Source organism: Myxine glutinosa, chromosome 13, assembly GCF_964187855.1.
Source record: "Myxine glutinosa chromosome 13, kmMyxGlut1.1, whole genome shotgun sequence".
In the NCBI taxonomy this organism is placed as follows: Eukaryota; Metazoa; Chordata; class Myxini; order Myxiniformes; family Myxinidae; genus Myxine; species Myxine glutinosa.
The window spans coordinates 3,349,384-3,373,108 of NC_136273.1; the positions used below are offsets into that span (position 1 = coordinate 3,349,384).

Below are 23,725 nucleotides of genomic sequence, written 5' to 3' on the forward strand. Positions count from 1 at the left end.
ACTCATTGATTAAGACTGGTAACGAAGCAGATAGACGATTTCGTAAATGAATGCCAAGAATGTGCACGAACATGGTAATCTCTTGTCCACCTGGTCACAGCCCCAGGCTGGAGCACCCCCCTATCGTTTGGTAAATGGAACTCGCAGCAGGAGGGGAGCGAGCTGGTGCCAGGACTCGGTGCATGCATGACCTCGGGGCATTAGCAGAGAAGGGATTAGCGCGACAAGGCCCATAAAAACCAGAGCAAACTATGAGTCAAGAGACTTGTCACCAGAAGCTCTGACCTACGGAACGGAACGGAACCCTGTGAACAGCGCTGAGAGAGAGCACTCATCCTCAGAAGCCCTGCACGACGGAATGAACGCGTACCACGAGTTCGGCGCTGCAGCCGAACAATAAGGACTATGCGGATAGAGTTAACCTGGTCCATTGAGTTAAACAATATTATTTGGTAATGGAATGAAGTGAATAACCAGTTAATAATAAAGTCATGACCTTTTGTAAAACCTGTTTCCGACCATTGGCGTCTTGAATCTCACTCACCACTTCCGCTACAATACCATAGGAGGAGAGTTTGGTGAGCTGAGCAAGGTGCCAGACCGTATTGAAGGGACATGATATGTCAAGGGAGACAGCTCTGATTTCCTGTTTGGCATTGAGGACCTCCATCCATTGTTGAGACAGCAGAAGCAGCATGTCCAGAGTAGAATGGCCTGGTCTGAATTCAAATTGATGATCAGAGATCAAGCCATTGGGGAAGAGGAAGGATTTGATATCTAAAGCAATGATGGATTCCATGACTTTGCTGATAATTGGGAGCAGGCTGCTTGGTCTGTAGTTGCAAGGATCAGTTTTTGCACCTTTTTTGTGTAAAGCGGTAATGTTTGCTGATTTCCAAGATGATGGCAGATGACCTTGAGCAAAAGAGAGGGTGAGGAGAATAGAGAGAGGGTGAGATAGAGCGGCAGAGCAGGATTTTAGGACCCGTGGGCTGATGCCGTCTGGTCCAGTTGCAGAATCTGAGTTGAGGTTTGACAAAAACTTCTCCACGTGCAACAAGTACATTCTCGTGCAACGTAACAGCAACATCTCATTTTATACCTTGTTTCATTACAATTTCCATACTAATTTTCAGCACTTTATGCATACTCAAACGAAGCACACGCATTTCGACCAAGATGAGTCAAACTTTAGATTTGCACAAAAATGCCATGAAAGTTTACTGGTCTTGCAGTCTGCATGGTGGCATAACCAATCTTCTTGCTCTTTTTCTTTTCCTCATCTTCCCTTTATAAGGGGTGAGGTGCGATGGCACCAAGCTCCTGCCCTGCCTTGACCACGATACTACTCCTCCTCCTCCTCCCCTTCCCCCTAATCCTCCTCCTACTCCTCCTCCACTTCTTTCTGTCCTCAGCCAACTCTCTCCCCTCTCCAACCATCCCCACCTTACTGATATTCCTCCTCACACAATCGTCCCATCTCAACCGCGGTCTACCCCTTTTGCTCCTACCTTGCTCCCCCCTCGACCTATCCACTCTTTTTGCCATTCTCTCTTCCCGCATCCGCACCAAGTGTCCAGCCCATCTTAGCCGGCATTTCACAAATTTCCCCATCAAGCTCATCTGCACACCAATCTTCTCCCTCAGTTCATCCATTCTCCTTCTATCTACCCTCTTCACTCCCACAATCCTCCTGACCTCGTTGTTCTTGCAAACCAGTTGTTGTCTCTCTGCCAGTGCCACCATCTCCAGACCATAAAGATAGGCCGGCATTACACGAGACATCAGAACCTTTCCTTTCAATGTCCTTGATATATTTCTGTTTGCCATTACACCCTCCATCCTCCTGCACACATTCACACCTACGTGAATCCTCCTCCGCACCTCTGCGTCTGACTTACCATCCCCGGTCACTGTTCCCCACACCCCCCAGATACTCGAACCTGTTCCCTTGTCTGATCTCCTTCCCCTCTAACCTGATATTCATTTATTTTCTCTGCTGTCCGACCCACATCACCTCAATCTTATCCATGCTCATTTTCAGCCCATTGTTTCTCAAATACCTCCTTCCACTCCTCCAGTACTTCCACATCTCCTGCCCACTCTCCACCACAACAATCAGATCATCCACATAAAATATCCTCCACAGAATATCTTTCATGTTTAACTTCCTGCTTACCAGCTCCATCACCAAGATAAACATGAGTGGGCTGAGAGCGCTTCCTGCCTCAAACCGATGTTCACGTTGAACTTCTCCAACATCCCAGGACCAACCAAAGCTTCCCTTTGTCCCCTTGTTTGCAACCCCAAAACATCACTGAACCTCCTCCATGTTTAACTGTAGGGAAGGTGTTCTTTTCTTTGAAGATTTCATTTTGTTTTCTGTAAACATAGAGATGATGTGCTTTACCAAAAAGCTCTAATGTGGTCTCATCTGTCCACAGGACATTCTCACAGAAGGATTTTGGCTTGTTCAGGTGTATTTTGGCAAACTCCCTTCCACTAACCTAACTTCTGTTTCCGGCATTCCCATTCATCTCAGTGTCGCCATCACCATCTCTCTCGGGACAGTGTTGTAGGCCTTCTCCTGATTCACAAATCCCAATACCATTTCACATTACACCAACCTCCAACCTCTTCTCCACCAGATGTCTCAGCACAAACATCCCATCTGTCATCCCCCTACCCTTTCTAAACCCCTGCTGCTTTTCTCCGATCTCCTTCTCCACACTCTTCCTTATCATCCCATCCAGAATCCTCTCCAACACCTTCATGACATGACTAAGGAGCATAAAGTTCCTGTACTTCGGCGGATCTTGAACCCTTCTCCTTCCATTTCGACATAATTAACCCTGCCTTACAATCCTCCGGAATCACACAATCTCCCATCCATACATTCAGCAACCTCTTCCTCTACCTGACTCCGACTTCTCCTGTTGCAATTATCATCTCTGTACACACCTCATCAATGTCTGGCGCCCTTCCCTTTTTCATCCTTTTCAATACCGTCCGCACTTCCTCTTCTATGACCTCCACCAACTCCACTTTCCCCACCACATAACTCGATAGCTCCAGCACGCCGTTGCTTCCTTCCCAGTTGAACAGCTGTTTGGAATATCCTTCCCACACTTTCAATATTGCACCCTTCAATGTCACTAGTCCCCCTCCTCCATCCTTAATTATAACAAAAAGCAAAATAAATTAAAGTGTAAATTTGAATCAGAGATCCAATGCTCACCTTCTCCACATCGGCCTTGGTAGCATTGATATCATGGTCCAATTTTTGAAAACATTGAAGTGTGCGGTCAGCCTCCTTGCAGTCTCGTTCAAACCGTTTCTTGCTCTGAGGAGTGCGTGGATCCAAGAGCAAAGTTTACACTGGGTATGCTAGACTAAGACTGCAACATGGATCCAAAGATGTGCAAGTAATAAGACAAGTGTTTCATGCTCTAGGCCTATCATTTAGCAATCTTATTCAATAAATACGTACGACTTCCCTTACGAGGAACTTTGACGCAGGAGGAGGCTGTTAGGCCCATCAAACCAACACAATGATTGCCAACCACTGGTTGTTTATCTGTGCTCTATCCTTTGAAAATGCTGAGTGTTAAGCAAGGAAGCATCATGTACCATTTTAAAGTGTTTGATATGACTCGGCTGGGATCAGGTTCGGACCGCCAACTTCCTAGACTCAGAGGAGACGCTCAAACCGAAACCACAAAATTAGGGAACTCAAAATCACCAAGCCACCTCATTATGTAGAACCAATCTATAATGAGCATTCATGATTTAAGTATGAGCCACTAAAGAGTTAAATAAATGTTTGGAATAATTTCAGAATTGTTCAAAGATAACTGGATATGCTACACATGGGCAGGATTCATAACCACTATGACCGGTAAGACTTTGTTCAATGTTACCTGGTCCAATGAAGACAGATCTTGAGGCATTTTAAGAAAATCTGTCAGTTGTTTATTGAAGTAAACTAAGGCCCAAGAAAGATTCAACTTCAGGTATGTTACCGCATTGTAAAAGCTAAATTATGAACCCTACATGGTCACCACAAAATGGTTATCGTGAACCTAACCAATAAGCGTACACGCGTGTGCAATGTACCGATTCCAGGCACTTAAAGCATGCCTCCAGGTGCTGCTGCGCCTTCCGCCCCTCATGGATGTACTGTGGAGCAAAAGGCAAAGATATGGTGCAAAATATGAAAAACAACTGCGGTATAATAATCATCATAATAAATAATCATCATAATAATAATCATAACTAGAGCTGCCACTTTATAACTGCTGGTAGTGATTACCGGTATCCTCCGCCTTCCCGCTTTGATACAACCCGGCTTTGATACAACCCCGCTTTGATACAACCCCGCTTTGATACAACCCCGCTTTCACCATAACGAAGATGCACTGAAAAGTCAAATGGCAGGAGAAGATAAAATGTAGAGTTTCTTCTTCTTCAAACAATTACAACTTCTACCTTACAGACCATACAACCAATCATGTTGAAATTATATACATTATACACGTGTTCCACTTGAAGACTACTACATTACTTTGAAGTTTCACATCGATCAATGAAGCGTTTCAAGAGATATAATTTAAAAAAATATTTTCTTTCAATCCAATATGGCCGCCAATCATGTGACGTATGAATTAATTATTCAAGAACATCATGTTATACACAAGGCATGGGGAATATATATGTGATTCAGGATTTGTACTATATTATAAAGTTTCACATTGATCAATGAAGCGGTTCAAGAGATATAATTTTTAAAAAATATTTTCGTTCAATTACCTATCACTGCCAAACCACGTGACTTCTCGCAAATTCCAGAAGACCATTTTAGCTTCCAGACATGGGGAACATATTTGTGAAGTTTATACTCAATATGATCAAAAATGAGGGAGGAGATAGGTTTCAAAGTTTATGCTTCAAAAACATCACAACTCCTAAACCATGTAACCTACGACGTCATGGTCAGGGGATCATTTGTTCGTCTTGGGCATGTGATCATGCCTGCAAAGTTTGCGCTCGATCTGTTCAGCCGTTTCTAAGAAAAAGAGTTTTTAGTGTTTTTCACGAAAAACAATATGGCGGCCGAACCACGTGACCTATCACATCAAAAGTTTTTCATTTCTGAATCGAATTTTCCTTAGATCATGCACAAAAAATATCATATTTGTGGGATCAAGGGTTCTATTTGTCGATTTCTAACCTTGTAACGTTAGCACTTTTGAATATCTCGATGAATATTTTTTTTTGTCCCAATGCAGAGTTCTTTAGAATGAGTCATGATTCAATTTTTTCCATTGAGCTGTTTCGGAGATATAGAATTGCAAAGTTGAAGGTTTTTTTCCAAGATGGCGCCCACACCACGTGATCTATGACATCATAATTAGCAGTAAAAAAATTCTACATGTCTAGTCAATCGGACAGTCAATGAAAATTTGTGAAAATTTATTGTCATTCGGACCAACGGTTGCAGAGAACATTGATTTTAAAGTTTGCTGACATGAAAAACTGGGAAGCAAGCGATGAAAAATAAATCTGCACAGAAGGAATAGGTTTTCTCTGCATTGCATGCAGAGAAAACCTAATAGTGAAAAATAGCAGCCCCAAACTTTACATGCATACTCTTACGTTTGTGGAAGTCGGCATGGAATACCTTATGAAAGTTAGAATTGTGTAGGTTTAGAATGCTCCGTATGCCGTGAAGAATCTCAATGTAGTAAGTAGGCCGTCTGTTCGGTAAGAGCGTTTGCATGTTGCCATAAGGGGCGTGGCTATGTGTTAATTAATTATAGGGCTTAAGGATTAATTCCCCAGTGTGTAATTTGTCCCCATGTGATCTTCCCTCCGTCTTTATTACAATTAAAAGCCCGCCAAACAACAACAGTGATGTAATGGATTCATTCGCTCACAACGCCGCCAGGGCTAACCAACAACCAGCATAATTCCCGAATGATGACTGGACTCTGCCCTCCGACGACTCGTAATGGAGAGACCACGCCCCGAGCTTCGTGGTTGGTCAGAGCGATGGATGATTGAGTCGCGCTCGGCATTTGGACAGCGTGACGTCAGAGAGCGAGATGGTTCGGGGTCGTAAAAAGGGAGAGTTGGACAAAAAGGATCAGGCATTTGCTTGAGGAGGAAGGTTGGCCATCTTTAGTTTGCGTCTGACTGGAGGGCTGGCCTTTTGGGGACACTAGTGAAAAGAGTCAGGCTCTCATGCTGACTTTCAGGGAAGGCGGTTGTTTTTTGTCCCTGGCCTGGCTGTTCCTGGGTCGTGTGCGATCGTGGAAGGGAGGAGAAGGAGTCTGTGGCTCTAACTTGGTCTCTTTGCACAAACAAGAAGGGCGCCATTTTCCTTTGTTCGTGCAGGTGCGATTTTGCGCGTGGGCTCGAGCGGGGTGCTAGTCATTGTTGTTCGGCTGAGTCATGGTTTGTGCGCTTTGTAGGATAAAGGAAGAAGACGAAGCGTGTTATTCTCTTTCTTCTGGTCCTGGCTTCGTGGCGGACGGCCCACCCGAATTACCTCACGCACGTGGCGCTGCGGAGAGCAACTCTGCGCCATTGTTGGAGCAGTTCCCACGCGAGCGGTTTCAGGCCACCTTGAACTGCCATTTCATTCCACGACCTCATTGAGAGAGATAAGTGCCAGAATTATACAAAAGGCCATTATTTATTTTTTGCTATTTCCCCCCTGTCTGTATATGAGTCGGAGTGGAGACATCTCGCATTATGGTATTAGTTTTTACCTCACCTTTCATTGTTATTTGCATTTACTTGTATTAAACCCATTACTTATTGCATTTCTTTGATGTGCCTGTATATTCGTTTCTGTGTCTGTGAGGATCGGATAACCCCTGCATGCTGGCTGTCCGATCAGACAAAGCTTCAGGCCCTTTCTCGCATGCGCGAAAAGATAATCCCGCCATGTTTGAAGTACGCTTGGGAGTTAAAGCTCATTTCGGTCATCCGTTACCGAGGGGTCTTAATCCCTGGCAAAATGGTTCCATCTATTGTTGGCATAGTGTAAGCAGCATGGTTCCATCTATTGTTGGCATAGCATGAGCAGCATGGTTCCATCTATTGTTGGAATAGTGTGAGCAGCATGGTTCCATTTATTGTTGGCATAGTGTGAGCAGCATGGTTCCATTTATTGTTGGCATTGTGTGACCAGCATGGTTCCAATTATTGTTGGCATAGTGTGAGCAGCATGGTTCCATCTGTTGTTGGCATAGTGTGAGCAGCATGGTTCCATTTATTGTTGGACCAGATTTTTATCAGTTTTTTATGATGAGCATATCCTAAATTATCTTCAAATGGTGCGTTTAAATTACCCAAATACCGAGTTTTCATTGATGCACTCCCTTGGGGTTCCCTTAGTATTGTCGCGTCGCCAGGGATTAAGAACCCTCGGTGACGGATGACCAAAACGAGCTTTAACTCCGAGGCATACTTCAAACATGGCGGGATTATCTTTTTGCGCGTGCGACAAAAGGCCTGAAGCTTTATCTGATCGGACAGCCAACAAAACAATGCCAACAGCCACACTATGCCAACAAAAAATGGATCCATGCTGCTCACACTATGCCAACAATCGATGGAACCAAGCTGCTCACACTATGCCAACAATAGATGGAACCAAGCTGCTCACACTGTGCCAACAATAAATGGAACCATGCTGCTCACACTATGCCAACAATAGATGGAACCATGCTGCTCACACTATGCCAACAATAGATGGAACCATTCTGCTCACACTATGCCAACAACAGATGGAACCATGATGCTCACACTATGCCAACAATAAATGGAACCATGCTGCTCGCACTATGCCAACAATAAATAGAACCATGCTGCTCGCACTATGCCAACAATAAATGGAACCTTGCTGCTCACGCTATGCCAACAATAAATGGAACCATGCTGCTCACACTATGCCAACAATAAATGGAACCATGCTGCTTGCACTATGCCAACAATAAATGGAACCATGCTGCTCACTCGAGGCCAACAATAAATGGAACCATGCTGCTTGCACTATGCCAACAATAAATTGAACCATGCTGCTCGCACTATGCCAACAATAAATGGAACCATGCTGCTCGCACTATGCCAACAATAAATGGAACCATGCTGAATCCATGACACCACCTAGTCTAGTTAAACTATGAGCGCACACTCTACCCATTACACCACCTAGTCCAGTTAAACTATGAGCGGGTACTCTATCTGTTACACTGCCTAGTCCAGTTAAACTATGAGCGGGCACTCTAACCATTACACCACCTACAGTCACATGAAAAAGTAAGTACACCCCATGTAAAGTTTTGACTTTTTCAACATATTTCAACATACAACTATTTGATCTTCATTTCAACAATATTGAAAGATAAAGGTGATATAATAAAACAAATATCATGAAACATTTACATTTTGTAGTCCATTGTATAATTTAAATAAACATAAATGCAAATTTCGCATGTGGAAAAAGTAAGTACACCCGTACATTTATCACTATTTCAAATACCTAAAATTAGAATAAGGTGCACCAGCTCAGGTGCAAATGATTAGAACATCGTCAGAGAGGATCTTTGAGGAACCTGTCTTATTTAAACCTCAGACATTTAGTTTGGTTTCCTCTTTGTTGTTGAAGTGTGCGGCGTCACGATGCCGAGATCAAAAGAGCTCTCTGAGGCATTCAAGAAAGAACGTTATAGATGCCTACGAGTCTGGGAAGGGATTTATAAAGATCTCCAAACAATTTGAAATCAATCATTCGACTGTCCGGAAGATCATCTACAAGTGGAGAAGATTCCAAACAACTGCCAACTTGTTCAAGCCAGGACGCCCCAGCAAGTTCAGCCCGAGAGCAGACCGCAAGATGCTGAAAGAAGTCTCTAAGAACCCCAGAATGTCATCACGGGACCTACAGGTAGCTCTTGCCACTGTTGATGTCAAAGTGCACGAGTCTACCATTTGAAAGAGGCTGCACAAATTTGATCTACATGGGAGGTGTGCCAGGAGGAAACCTTTGCTGTCCAGAAAGAACATCAGGGCAAGACTAAAGTTTGCCAATGAACACCTAGGCAAAGACCAGCACTTCTGGAACAATGTGCTCTGGACAGAGCAGTCAAAGGTCGAGCTATTTGGCCACAGTACCAGAAGACATGTTTGGCGAAAACCAAAGACAGCATTTGACCACAAGAACCTGATAACAACTGTAAAGCATGGTGGTGGAAATATTATGGTTTGGGGCAGCTTTGCTGCATCAGGGCCTGGGCAGCTCACCATCATAGAATCCAATATGAATTCTTCATTGTACCAGAGGGTGCTTGTGGATAATGTGAGGCCATCTGTCGGAAAGTTGAAGCTCACCCGAAGCTGGACCTTGCAACATGACAATGACCCTAAAAATACCAGTAAATCCACCAAGGAATGGCTGAAAAGAAAGAAATGGAGGGTTCTGGAATGGCCAAGTCAAAGCCCGGATCGAAATCCCATCGAGATGTTGTGGGGGGATTTGAAACGAGCTGTGCATGCAAGAAACCCCTCAAACATTGCACAGCTGAAATAATTCTGCATGGAGGAGTGGGCAAAAATTTCTCCCAGTTGATGTCAGAGACTGGTAGATAGTTATAAGAAACGCCTACTTGAGGTTGTTTCTGCCAAAGGGAGCAATACCACCTATTAGAGACAAGGGTGTTCTTACTTTTTCCACATGCGAAATTTGCATTTATGTTTATTTAAATTATACAATGGACTACAAAATGTAAATGTTTCATGATATTTGTTATATTATATCACCTTTATCTATCAATATTGTTGAAATGAAGATCAAATAGCTGTATGTTGAAATATGTTGAAAAAGTCAAAACTTTACATGGGGTGTACTTACTTTTTCACGTGACTGTAGTCTAGTTAAACTATGAGCGGGCACTCTAACCGTTACACCCCCTAGTCTAGTTAAACTATGAGCGGGCACTCCAACCGTTACACCGCCGAGTCTAGTTAATCTATGAGCGGGTAGTCTAACCATTACCTCACCTAGTCTAGTTAAACTATGAGCGGCACTCTAACCGTTACACCACCTAGTCTAGTCAAACTATGAGCGGGCATTCTATCCCTTACACCACCGAGTCTAGTTAAACTATGAGCAGGCATTCTATCCCTTACACCACCTAGTCTAGTTAAACTATGAGCGCGCACTCTATCCATTACACCACATAGTCCAGTTAAACTATGAGCGGGCACTCTATCCCTTACACCACTTAGTCCAGTTAAACTATGAGCGGGTACTCCAACCATTACACCACCTAGTCTAGTTAAACTATGAGCGGCACTCTAACCGTTACACCACCTAGTCTAGTTAAACTATGAGTGCGTACTCTATCCATGACACCACCTAGTCTTGTTAAACTTTGAGCGGGCACTGTATCCCTTGCACCACCGAGTCTAGTTAAACTATGAGCAGGCATTCTATCCCTTACACCACCTAGTCTAGTTAAACTATGAGCGCGCACTCTATCCCTTACACCACTTAGTCTAGTTAAACTATGAGCGTGCACTCCAACTGTTACACCAACTAGTCTAGTTATACTATGAGCGGGCACTCCAACCGTTACACCACATAGTCTCGTTAAACTATGAGCGAGTACTCCAACCATTACACCACCTATTCTAGTTAAACTATGAGCGGCACTCTAACCGTTACACCACCTAGTCTAGTTAAACTATGAGCGGGCACTGTATCCCTTGCACCACCTAGTCGAGTTAAACTATGAGCGGGCACTGTATCCCTTACACCACATAGTGTCGTTAAACTATGAGCGGGCATTCTAACCGTTACACCACCTAGTCTAGTTAAACTTAAGAGTGAAAACAATCAACACCAGAACAAAATGCTCCCCCTAACCCTAACTCCTCGTTCTCCACCACCTCCATTTTCTCTTTAAGCCTTTTACGTTTGACCATTGATAGAATGAATGCAATTGATAGAATGAATGCATTTGATAGAATGAATGCAATTGATGGAATGAATGCATTTGATAGAATGAATGCAATTGATAGAATGAATGCAATTGATAGAATGAATGCAATTGATAGAATGAATGCAATTGATAGAATGAATGCAATTGATAGAATGAATGCAATTGATAGAATGAATGCAATTGATAGAATGAATGCAATTGATAGAATGAATGCATTTGATAGAATGAATGCAATTGATAGAATGAATGCAATTGATAGAATGAATGCATTTGATAGAATGAATGCAATTGATAGAATGAATGCAATTGATAGAATGAATGCATTTGATAGAATGAATGCAATTGATAGAATGAATGCAATTGATAGAATTAATGCAATTGATAGAATTAATGCAATTGATAGAATGAATGCAATTGATAGAATGAATGAATTTGATAGAATGAATGCATTTGATAGAATGAATGCATTTGATAGAATGAATGCAATTGATAGAATGAATGCAATTGATAGAATGAATGCATTTGATAGAATGAATGCAATTGATAGAATGAATGCAATTGATAGAATGAATGCAGGACGTCACATTGAACAGCTCTGTCATTTCCAGTGACGGTGAAAACCACGAAATGTGATGGATACTGGTGTTATACACGTCAGTGATGTCACTAACAGGCTATAACATTCCACTTATAACACAAGGTGCTGTGATGAAGTTAATTTAAAATGTAAACTTGTATTATTCATTGAAAGTAGATTGTGTGCTTGTGCACGACGTACGGCCTTGCGTTCTGCTCTCAGTTTCTGGGAGTGCTGGCTCAGTTCGGCCTCCACTACTCCCAGGATGCATTCGGCCACGACTTCCCTCTGTCCCGCATAATCCGATAGTTCACTGAGCACGGCCAGGAAGGCTCGAGAGGAAGAGAACCTGTGGGAAAGGAACGGAAGAACAGAGGATAGGAAAGGACAAAAAAGTTTAAAAAAAACACATCAAATATAAAACATTCCATTGTCACCTTCAGTTGTGCTCAAGCGGAGGTACAAACTTTATGATCAGTCAAGGAAAATAACCTAGGCCTTCCTGACCTCATTTCCTGAACTTTACCAACTACCAAAGAGTATCTTACACCTGCTTAAGCACATCATTGATGTGCATCGTGTTAAGGTCCAAAGGGTACATCACCTGCAAACGGACAGACCACGTGACAGACTCCTGACTAAATCGAATCGTTACTCTTTAAAAAGTTTCCCTCATCAGTTATAAAAAGAGTTCAGGTGAGGAAAGGAGGAACAGGTGAACAAAAAGATCTGCGAAGAGAAACCGAGTGGAGTCAGAATGGGAGGTGAAATGAAAAAAGGTGACAAGGTGAGGGAGAAGAGACAGGAAGATGGTGCAAAGAAACGAAGAGGGGAGGGAGAAGAGCAGAGTCGAAGACATGGACACCTTGAGAGACGACAGAAGAGATCACGTGTTCATATGGGAATGTACAAAAGGGGAGAGGTACTCACTTGTACTCCTCCTCATCTTTAGAATTTCGCTTCGGCTGGAATTTTTTAACAAGGTTCCTGTAAAAACAAGGACAATTGAGGTGGGTCAGTGGAAAGTCTACAAAAGAAACTCCATCTTGTTTAACTTTCAAAATCCAGGTAGCCTTCACTCCTCAACCGTTTGGTACCTCGCTGCTCCTGTCTGTGGCATCACCTTCCTGAAGCTTTGCTCTCCCACATTTCCCTCCATGGCTTCAAGCAGGAAGTGCACTGGCACCCGTCACCCGTCATCCATACTCACAATCTTTATTACTCCCAATGATCCTGCCGAGCCCTACCCTCTTACTTGCAGGTGCACTGGTCTTTCCACTCCTCTCTCCTATCTCCTGTTCATCCATGCTTTTTTTTTTTTGGGATACAAGATCGAGGCTCGTGTAAGAGCTAACATTAATCACAAAACAACAAACGGACAAACAAAACATACAATAAAGGGAGCGGGAGACAATATGGGGAGAGAGGGGGAAGCACACAAGTACAACAGCAGAGAACAGGGACATCGGGAGATCTGTGGGAGGGAGAGAGCTTGGGGGGAGGAGGCGTGGGAATGGGGTTCGGGGTTGGTTCTAGGAAAAAAAACACATGGACACTGCTAGGACTTCCAGGAAAGAAGTCGGAATTTCAAAAAAGTGTAACTGGAGTGAATTAACGGGGGTAGAAAAGATCAAGGTTTTGTATGGGGGAGCATAAGAGATGGTGGTGAACAGCTGTTTTAAAGACCTGGAGGAGGAGTGGGATTGAAGAGAGTGGGAGTTTGTTCCAGAGGCGGGAGAAAAGAGGAATGAAAGAGTGAAGGTGAGCAGAGAGTCTTGATTTTGGCAGTTTAACCATCAGAGGGTTGCTGGCAGATCTTGTGCGACCTGTAGGAATATTTGGGGGACAGAGCACAGAGAGAGAGCTGGGGGAGCAAGGCCGGAGAGGAGTCGGTAGAAGACGGAAAGACCACCAACCTGCCTGCGGTGAGTGAGTGAGAGGCCCTCGGAGATAGCTTCATCGCGGGAGATTCCAATGATTCTGAATGCTTTGGTTTCAACAGCGTGAAGCCGAGCTAGGTGTGAGGCCGGAGCACCGGCTCAGAGGGGAGAACAGTGAGTTTGGATTTTAGAAAGTGTTGGACGATTAATGGAAAACGAACATTTATTGCAAAATGAGTTTTTTGTGATTTTCAAGTCAGAGATCCGTTTGAAGACGTTGAAGGAGGGGTGGTATGCAGGTGCATAAGTTGTACTTCAAGAGAATTTTGAAAGAAGAAGAAGATTTATTGCGAAATAGGCCCAGCCGGCCAAGGCGGCCGCAAATGGCCTCGCCACCTAGCCTCTAACCTTCCCGGGGGCCGTCCTGACATTTTTTTTTCAGAGGTTTCCTCCTACATTTCACCGTTCAGGAGATTAGCGCGTGCAGACAAACAAACAAAAACTTTCTTTTATATATATATATATATAGATATCGATATCGATATAGAAGAAGATAGATAGAAGAATATATAGATAGAATATATGGAAAGAAGACAGATATAGAAGATGATAGATGAAGAGATTTGCTGAGCAACTTGAAAATAACCTTTTAAAGAAGAAGAAGAAGATATATACAGAACAGAAGGTGTTATATATATAGAACAGAATAAAACACTTCAGGGGAAAGTTTAAACATTTTAAAATTAAGCCGTGAAAACTATCTGGGGAAATTCCCTAAATGAGGGCAAGAAGGATTCCTATGGGGGATTAAGGATTCCAGCACAGGTTCAGAAGCAGGAACAGAAGGATAGGAGATTGACAGAAAGGAGAGCAGAGAACAAGGAACAGGGAGGTGTATAAACAATATGTTAGTATGGGAGGAGAGGCCTACTTTTCAAATTCTTCGTTAATATGTTTTTTTGCAGGTTTGGTGAAAGTGGATCAGAGGAAGAAGGATAAAGTTGAAGAAGTATGGTGAGAACTGAATTGGAAAGGTGACTTTTGGCTGGAGAGGATTGAGTTATGAAGGACAGGAAAAAACAGGAAAAAATGGGTGGGGCGACACACGTGGTCGAAGAACGAACAAACACGGGAAAGAGAAGAAAATTAGATTAAAAAAAAAAATTTGTATTACGACTAAACAGAGGGTAAGATGTTCAGGGAAGTATGGGGTGATAAAAACCTGGAAAAATGGCCCACAAACGAAAGTAAATGGACCACAAAAGCCCGCCGAGAGGAAACAACAAAGCCTCGAGGCCAAGAAAACCAGGCCTGAAAACGCGGCAGGAATCAACAGACGATTAAACACAAGTATGCACGATTTACACCGAGATTTAACTCGGAACATACAGTAGGCACTCACACCGTAAAATCAAAATAAAGTTTTGACAAAAATACAAACGGTAAAATTGGTCATTATGTCCAACTGTTGCTCCTCTGCCCAGTATCAGGTAACACACTCTGACTTCGCTCCTCCGCCCAGTATCAGGGGCTCCTCTGCCCCCCGTTTTTAGCTCACCTGGACCGAAGTTCGAACGTCGATCACCTGCAACGTCCGTCAGTAAACACTTGAAACTTCTCCGAAACCGTTGATGGGATTGTGACCAAACTTGGCAGAAATTATATTTGTTGTGTTGTGACAAAACGCTGTTTACGGCATAAAAAAAAATATCTGAGTTTAAAGGGGTTTAAAGGAATTAGAAAAATTTGGGTATGAAAAGGTATACAGGGTGGGGGGTACCCCCCAAAATAGGTATTTGCTCTTTTCTATGAAACTACAGACATGATTTCCGATGAAACTTTTTTATTTATTTTTATTTTTTTGGATACAAGGTCGAGGCTCGTGTAAAAGCTAACAATGATCACAAAAAGACAAACTGACATAAAAAAACATAAAACATGATAAAGGGAGCAGGAGAACAAGATGGAGAGCAGGGACATCGGGAGATCTGTGGGAGGAGGAATGCGTGGGGGGAGGAGGCATGGGAATGGGGTGTGGGGGTGGGAGAGGTAAAAAAAAAAAAACATATGGACACTGCAAGGACTTCCAGGAAAGAAGTCGGAATTTCAAAAATGTGGATCTGCGGTGTATTAACGGGGGTAGAAGAGATCAAGGTTTTGGATGGGGGAAGATAAGAGATGGTGGTGAACAGCTGTTTTAAAGACCAGGAGGAAGGGGTGGGATTGAAGGGAGTGGGGGAGTTCCAGAGGAGGGAGAAAAGGGGAATGAAAGAGTGAAGGTGAGCAGAGAATCTTGATTTTGGCACTTTAACCATAAGAGGGTTGCTGGCAGATCTTGTGCGACCTGCAGGAATATTTGGGGGACAGAGCCCAGAGAGAGCTGGGGGAGCAAGGCCAGAGAGGAGTCGGTAGAAGACAGAAAGACCACCAACCTGCCTGTGGTGAGTGAGTGAAAGGCCCTCGGAGTTAGCTTCATCGTGGGAAATTCCAATGATTCTGAAAGCTTTGGCTTCAACAGCGTGAAGCCAAGCTAGGTGTGAGGCAGGAGCACCAGCCCAGAGGGGAGAGCAGTATTCCATTGAGCTGCGGATGAAAGCCTTGTATGTGGTGAGGAGCTCAGGTGTGCCAAGGAAGGACTTCGCACGACGGAGGATGCCCAGTCGGCGACTGGCTTTGGAGGCCAGCTTGGAAATGTGGTTTTCCCAGGAATGATCATGGTAGATAGTGAGACCCAAAAGCTTGAGTGACTGAACTTCTTGAAGAGGATTGTTCAGAAAGTAGATGGGAGGGTTGTCCAGTCGGTCTTTTTGGAGAGACATAGTGAGAGTGCGAGATTTGTCAGGATTGAAAGACATGTTCCACTTGTTTGACCAGTCTGTGATTTTGTCCAGGTCTGGAGAGAGTGAGGAGCCTGCAGATTGCCGATCTGACGGTTGAGATATGGAGCGGAAGCGAGTGGAGTCATCAGCAAAGAGATAGAGAGGATTTTCCAGAGAGTCAGAGAGATCATTGATGAAGACCAGAAATAGCACAGGGCCCAGAACACTACCTTGGGGAACTCCAGCCAGAACAGGCAGGGGAGATGAGAGAAATCCATTCAGGGTCACACGTGGACTACGACTAGAGAGGAAGTCCGCAAGCCACGCGTGGAGATTTCCATGGATACCATAAGAGTAGAGTTTGGTGAGATGAGCTTGGTGCCAGACCATATCGAAGGCACGTGATATGTCAAGTGAGACAGCTCTCATTTCCTGTTTGGCATTAAGGACCTCCATCCATTGTTGAGACAGCAGAAGCTGCACGTCCAGAGTAGAATGACCTGGTCTGAATCCAAATTGATGTTCCGAGATCAAGCCATTGGAGAAAAGGCAGGATTTCATGTCAGAAGCGATGATCGATTCCATGACCTTCCTGATTATTGGGAGCAGGCTGATTGGTCTGTAGTTGCCAGGATCTGTTTTTCCACCTTTTTGTGAAAAGAGGTAATGTTGGATGATTTCCAAGCAGATGGCAGATAACCTTGAGCAAAAGAAAGGGTGAAGAGAACAGAGGGAGGGTGAGATAGAGCGGTAGAGCAGGATTTTAGGACCTGTGGGCTGATGCCATCTGGTCCAGTTGCAGAATCAGAGTCGAGGTTTGATAGAGACTTCTCCACCTTGTCAGGAGAGAAGGACACAGAGTCCAGGAGCAGCTGGGTACGACTGGGTACGGTGCGTACAGAGAGAGACGGGTTTGGGACACAAGATTTTGAGGCAAACACAGAGTTGAGGCATTCAGCTTTTTCACGTGCGGTGTCAGCTGTGTTGCCGTTTGAGGTGAGGGAGGGGATGGAGGGGGAACAAACACCAGAAACAGATTTGACCAGACACCACCAGGATTTGGAGGATGGAGACAGGTTTGAGAGTTCAGTTTTGAGACAACAACAACAACAACAACAACAACAACAACAGGCCTTTTAAGACCATTTTCCCTGCTGGAGCGGGGGTTAGCCTTGCGGGCCCCATGACAATCTTCTCCATTTTGCCCTATTTTCTGCATCTCCCCTTGTTAACCCTCTTGCCCGCATTTCTTCTTCCACCATCTTTTGCCAAGTCTTTCTCGGTCTTCCCCGTCCTCTACTTCCTTCTACATTCATTTCCATCCCTCTTCTCAACCAGTCACTTTCATCCTTACTCAACACGTGACCAAACCATCTCAACCTGTTTCTCTTCACAGCATCAATCACAGGCTCTATTCCAATCATCTTTCACAATTCATCATTTGTCTTCCTCTCTCTCAACGATACTCCGCACATCCATCGAACCATTCGCAATTCCACCATTTGTTGCTGGCTGCTCTTCGTTCATTACCCATGTCTCGCTCCCATAAATCATAACACTTGTCACACATGCAGCGTACACCTTTCCCTTCAGCTTCAACGACACTCCCCTCCTCGTCAGCATGCCAATCAGTTCCCGCAACCTATTCCATGCACATCTCACTCTAGGAACTGTTGCCGAGTCTGATCCACCTTCTCCATTCAGCATGTCTCCTAGGTAGCAAAATGTTTTCACACTTTCCAGCTTCACTCAGTCTCCAAGATCCAAATCAACATTTCCTCCATCTGCAGCTCCCTCTGTGCACACCTTACACTTGAATGTAGCTGCCACACTGGTTAATGACCCTCTCAGACCGCTACATTTTTGATGAACCCACTCAGCGCACATTGTACATTGAATGGAGTTCACTCCGACACCCTTCCTGCACACAGCACATGGCCACTTCCCAGTTCTTTCCACTTCACCACATCCTTTACCACTTGCGATCACCTTCGTCTTTCCGATATTCACCTTCAGACCTTTTGTCTCCATACATTCCTTCCACTTGTTCATCTTCTCCTTCAGTCCACCCATACTTTCCGCAATCAACACCAGATCATCTGCATGCAACAACTCCCACGGTAAACCCTCCTTTACGTTCTGAGCCAGCACCTCCATCACAGCTACAAATAGTAGTGGACTTCGTACCGACCCCTGATGCACTCCCACCTTCACCTCAAACTCACCAATGTTCCCGTCCTTCGTCCTTACAGCTGTGCGCGCTGTCGTACATTGCCATCACATTGCCATCACTACTCTGATCAACCATTCCTCCACTCCTAACTTCCTCAATGCCCATGCCACTACTTCGCGTGGAACCCTATCTTCTACTTCGCGTGAAATGTAAGAGACATATATATTTACTTTTTTATTGAAAATGTTTTTCGAGTTTGTTTTATCCTCAAAAATAGATTGTAGTGAACACACATTCATGTTCAAAGATTGGCCTTTAAAACCGACCCTTATGAATAGTGAGGTACTTTCGTGAAAATATCGTTACAAGGTGGGCAAAAGTACCATTTTTTCACCAAAGCATCTCCATGGTATACCTTTTAGAAAAAAAGTAAGCCGCAAAAAAATTGGATAATGGGAAGGGCAATATATGACGTCATTATGACGTCATCAGCTAATTATTACACAATTATATGTAAAAAAAAATCGTTCGATTTGTTAGGAGTTACCCGTGGGGCGTATTTTGACCTTAAAATATATGTTTCTGAGGTGATGGAATTCAATACAGTTGCCAATATTGTTCTTGGACTATCTTTAAACGATTTATGATGTCATTATGACAACATCAACTAAAAATAAGTTCATATTACACACAAATTGGATTGGTTAGTCAACACTGACATATGGAGAGTTTTTATTTCACAAGGCTATGCTTGTTGGGTCACAGAATTTAACACAGCCGCACATTTTAAATTAGACTGAGCTATTACGTTTTATGACGTCATCATTATGTCATCTGCTAGTTGAATAAAGGATAGTTGGTTGAAAATTAAACATATTGAATTAAATATATATATATACATCATAGTCGCGCTCCTCTCCCCTGTTGTGATCAATGATTCCATTGAGATGTAAAAAAAATAAAGATGTCTTATGTCATCACCCCCCCCCCCCCCCCCCCCCCCACCTTCCCCTCCCCCATCTGTTTTATGCTATATCATTGTTGTAATTGTGACTCATGTCTTTGTGAGAGAATATTACGAAGTATTACCAGCCTCTGATTCTGCAAGTAGGATTGATATTCAACACCCTAATTATACTCAAGGAGAGTAATTCATTGTTCAAAGATGAAATGCACAGATGTGGAATAAGATTGATAGTGTTGCGGATATGGGATTTGCATCCATCCATATCCGCTTATAAATATTCCCCTATTTCCTCAATACTTCCCAACTATCCCCAATCCCCCATTCCCTAGTCCCATTTTCTGTAAACAACACTCTGTAGACCCGACCTCCCCCAATTTCCCCCATTAAATGTCGTGCCCAGGTTCACCGCATCTCATGTAAGACAACTATAGGACATCTTGCTAGTTATTCTTACTCTATGTCAGTTAAGGACTCGTTTCCATTAATTCTGACCCTTCGTTGCACCAGAATGTGATTGTATGGCACCGTTAGGAAGTTTAGGACCTCCCTATACCTCCCCGCAGCTCTTCCTCACGGTTCAGCAACAACAACAACAACAACAGCAACGGCAGCGGCGGGCGTGGGGAGTGCGCGTCCTCACTCCGGCTTGGTTGGTAGGGGGTGTTGGGAGGGCACCAGGCCTCCCCAACGAGCCGCCATCGAACATGTGCTCGACGGGGTTACCAAATAGGGGCTCCCTGTCAGCAAGGGTGGAGCCCGGTAACCCCCGCACCCAATGGAAGCGGCGGACCGGCCCCAGTGGGGCAGAGCCAACCAGCCGAGGGCGTGTCACTCCCCGCTGCGCATGCGCAGGAAGAGGGAGGTGACATCAGATGCGCGCTGAGCTTGGAGCAAGCAAGACGTACCCTCCGAGCGCTGTGAGGCCTCCCCGCATCTTCTGGACTGGACCGTGCTTTATCCTGTCCCCGAGCCAAGGTGCACCTTGTGCCATCGAACTACCTGTCCCTTCCTGCCATCAATCCCTGTGTAAGTCTACCTTGTCCGTTTGTCCGTGGTCTGTCAGGGTTAAGATAAGACGGTATTTAAGTGCCCATCTCTTCTGTGTCTTTTACCTCACTCTGCCGTGTAATCTACCCCCTTTTCTCCACCACTGTAATTATATCCTCCTCCGGAGGTCTTGAGAACTGTACCCCTTGCGTCGTTTCCTCTTTCCCAGTCGTCGCGTCCTTTCCATCATTGATTTGGCATAGCGCGATTTGGTCCACGTCTGGGTGGAATCGGGGTCGAGTCGGGGAATAACTGTTCGGTCGCGGCAATACCACCGCTCGGTAAATAACATCTAAACCGCGTCCGTAACAATTGGTAGTCAGGAGTTGGGATTCGAACCTGGGACTAAATTTATTTAGCCCAAATTTTGGACACCAATTGTGTTATTACCGTAACAATTGGTGTCGGGAGTGAGATACGGACCCGAAGCGCGCTTAATGCGCTCAAAATTATAAGTCACCGAAATTTGATTTTGTTTTACAAAAAACCCGAATTTTGAAAGTCGCGCTATGGGAGATCAAGATGGCTGGGTTCCGGTAGAGGAGAGTGAGGCAGGGTCGATCCAGGACCAAATTGAGGGACATGAGGAGAGCGAAGCAGTGAGGGCGGCAGGTTCGCAAAATGGCGTCCTCGCGCACGAGGTTACGGGCGCGCAAAATGGCGCCTCGCACATGGCTACGGCGACCGCGCCCGCGACCATAGCAGCGCCGCTGGTGGATTCGAACCTTTTTTTTCCTGCAAATGAGGGCCGTTATGGGACAAATGGGAGACCAAATTGGAGGTTTGAAAAACAGTATAGAGGCTCAGAGTGAGAAATGGAGGGAGGACATGGGGGTCCAGATCGGAGGGTTAGGGAGTAGAATAGAGGGATTAGGAAACAAATTTGAGGGATTAGACAATAGATTAGGGGAAATACAGGAGGGGTTAACGGGGGTAGAAAACAGAATGGCCGCTCAAGAGAATCAAATGGAAGGGATGAAAAAGGGGTTAGAGGGGTTAGAAAACAGTATGGAAGGCAAATTGAGGGACATGAGGGACCAAGCGGAAAGGGAAGTTAAAAAAATAGGGCAGCAGATAGAGGGGGTCAGAATGGGGGTAGAAACTAAATTGGATGCTCACAGGGAGGAAATGGAGCAGATGAGGGTGGCATCTGGGCAGGAGATGCAAGTGATGGGAGAGGAGATCAGAAGAGGTGTGAGTGAGGAGGTCGGAGGAGTGCGCGAGGAGGTGAGGCACTGTGAGGAGCGCATGGAGAAGGAGGTGAGAAAGGGGACTGTAAAATTGCAAGGTGGTATAGAGGAGTTGACGCTGGGAGTAGAACAACTGACAGTGGGACAAAAGGAGTTGGGGGACCAGGTAAAGAAGAACACAGCGGTAATAGAGGGTTTAAAATCGACACAGAAGGAGATGAAAAAGGACGTAGGGGTAATTAAAAAAGAGTGTCAGACGGTACGTGAGGGACTGACAACGAGGTTGGACGAGGTGACAGAGGTAATGGAGATGAAGGACCGGCAGGTGAGGACGCACATAGAAACGGTCAAGGGGGCCTTAGAAGACGAGCTTGAGGAGACGCACCGGGAAATAAAAGAGGTGAAGCAGAAATTAGAAGAAGTGGAAGAAGGGGTAAGCGAAATTAAGAAGCGACAGAGAGGGGATAAGAAAGAGATCAAAGAGGAAGTAAAAGAATTGGTCCAAAGTCTGTGTTCGGATCGTGATGATGTGCTCATTAACCGGATGAGGGATTCGCAGGTGATGGAGAAGCGAAGAGAAAGAGGACCCGGTGTAAGTGGTGACCAATATGGTCGTGCGTATGATGCGCCAGGTGATTTAATAAGCTTGGGGGTCGAGATGGACCCGGGTGTTCGTGAGAGGCCGTTGGTGAAGTGTGCGACAGGTCTGGTGTGCGAAAAAGGAGGTGTGCGAGAAAGTCCGACTCTGGGGTGAGTGAGGAAAAAGTGCGTGCCAAGGAGTGAGGGTGCTGTCGAGAGTGAGTCGGTCGTAGCGCGTGTGCGAGGGAGCACATGGAAGCGCGTAGTGAGGAGTGTTACGGAGGGTGTAAAGGGAGAATGCACGCCTGTGGTGAGTGTTACAGAGGATGTAACGGGAGAGGGTGCGCGAGAAAGATGTGTGACGGACAGGTGCATGGGGAAAGAGTGCGCTGTCAAAAGTAAGGAAGAGTGTACACCTGTGGTGAGTGTTACGGAGGAAGTAACGAAAGAGTGTGCGCAAGAGGGTGCGCAAGAAAGGTGTGTAACGGACAGGTGCATGAGGAAAGAGTGCGCTGTCGAGAGTAAGGGTGAGTGCGCGACCGAGAGTGGAGGTGAGAGTAGTAAGAGTGACACGGAGCATGAGTTGGTTGTGGCAGGTGAGAGAGGATGTTCACCTGGAATGGAAGGAAGCACACCTGGAATGGTAGAGTGTGTGTGGGAATGCACGCTGGAATTGGTCGTGAGGCACGTGGTTGGGTGTGCGAGTGAGAGCACACCTGTGATCATCACAGAGGAGGTGACCGAGGAGGGGGCGCGAAGAGGTGTGTTGGTGAGGTGTGCGAGCGACGAATGTGTGCCAAGGTGTTCGGTGGTCAGGTGTGTGACCAAGTCTGTGAGTGGAATGAGTGTACCTGGGTGTGTAAGAGAAGGTACGACGAGGAGCATGGAAACGGCTGGATGTATGAGCAAGAAAGGGGTAGCGTATGCGTGTAAGCATGCAGGTGAGGCATCGACGGTAACCGGGTTAGCGGTTAGAGCGACTTATAGCCGAATTGGGCCCTCGGTGCGTGCCGGGCTTCGCGTGCCGCGAGAACCAGCGGGGATCCGAGCCACGGCGGGTTCGAAAGGACCGCCGTACGCGATCCACGCTGGGCCTCGCTTTGAACGGCCGCATCCGTGCTCCACTAGGCGGAGCGGGCAGCCCGATAGGAAGGGTCGTCACGGCGACCACTTTTTGTTGAGGCATTCCGGCAGGTGGAGATCGGGCCATGGGATGGCTCCGTGCCGAGATGGTACGTGGGACCTCGGCCCGGGTAAACCTCCTTCCCTGCACCGAATGCGGGACGTATCCAGCCGCTGGCACCAAACAACCCGCATTCATGGCTTGGCTGTACGAAGCCGAGCTTTATAAGTGAATTGGCGCACCGAGAGGCATTAGTAAGTAGACTGTAATGACGAGGATAGTGTTTTGGCCCCGAAATTAGAAAAACAAAATTTGATGATTGGCAAAGGATTGGCAGTAATGATTGGCAGATGATGGG

General features: G+C 45.3%; 1 protein-coding gene across 12 annotated transcripts in view; it reads right to left on the reverse strand.

Moving 5' to 3' along the window:
* Positions 1 to 23,725, reverse strand: part of LOC137438511 (formin-binding protein 1) — a 244,247-nt gene that overhangs the window by 78,302 nt on the left and 142,220 nt on the right. For all 12 annotated transcript variants that reach the window (XM_068133616.2, XM_078766955.1, XM_078766954.1 and 9 more), the window contains exons 3-6: positions 12,520 to 12,576; positions 11,791 to 11,938; positions 4,117 to 4,179; positions 3,239 to 3,343 (exon numbers count right to left, since the gene is read on the reverse strand). In XM_068133616.2, the coding sequence (XP_067989717.1) occupies positions 3,239 to 3,343; positions 4,117 to 4,179; positions 11,791 to 11,938; positions 12,520 to 12,576 (373 nt within the window). The remainder of the gene's footprint in view (positions 1 to 3,238; positions 3,344 to 4,116; positions 4,180 to 11,790; positions 11,939 to 12,519; positions 12,577 to 23,725) is intronic.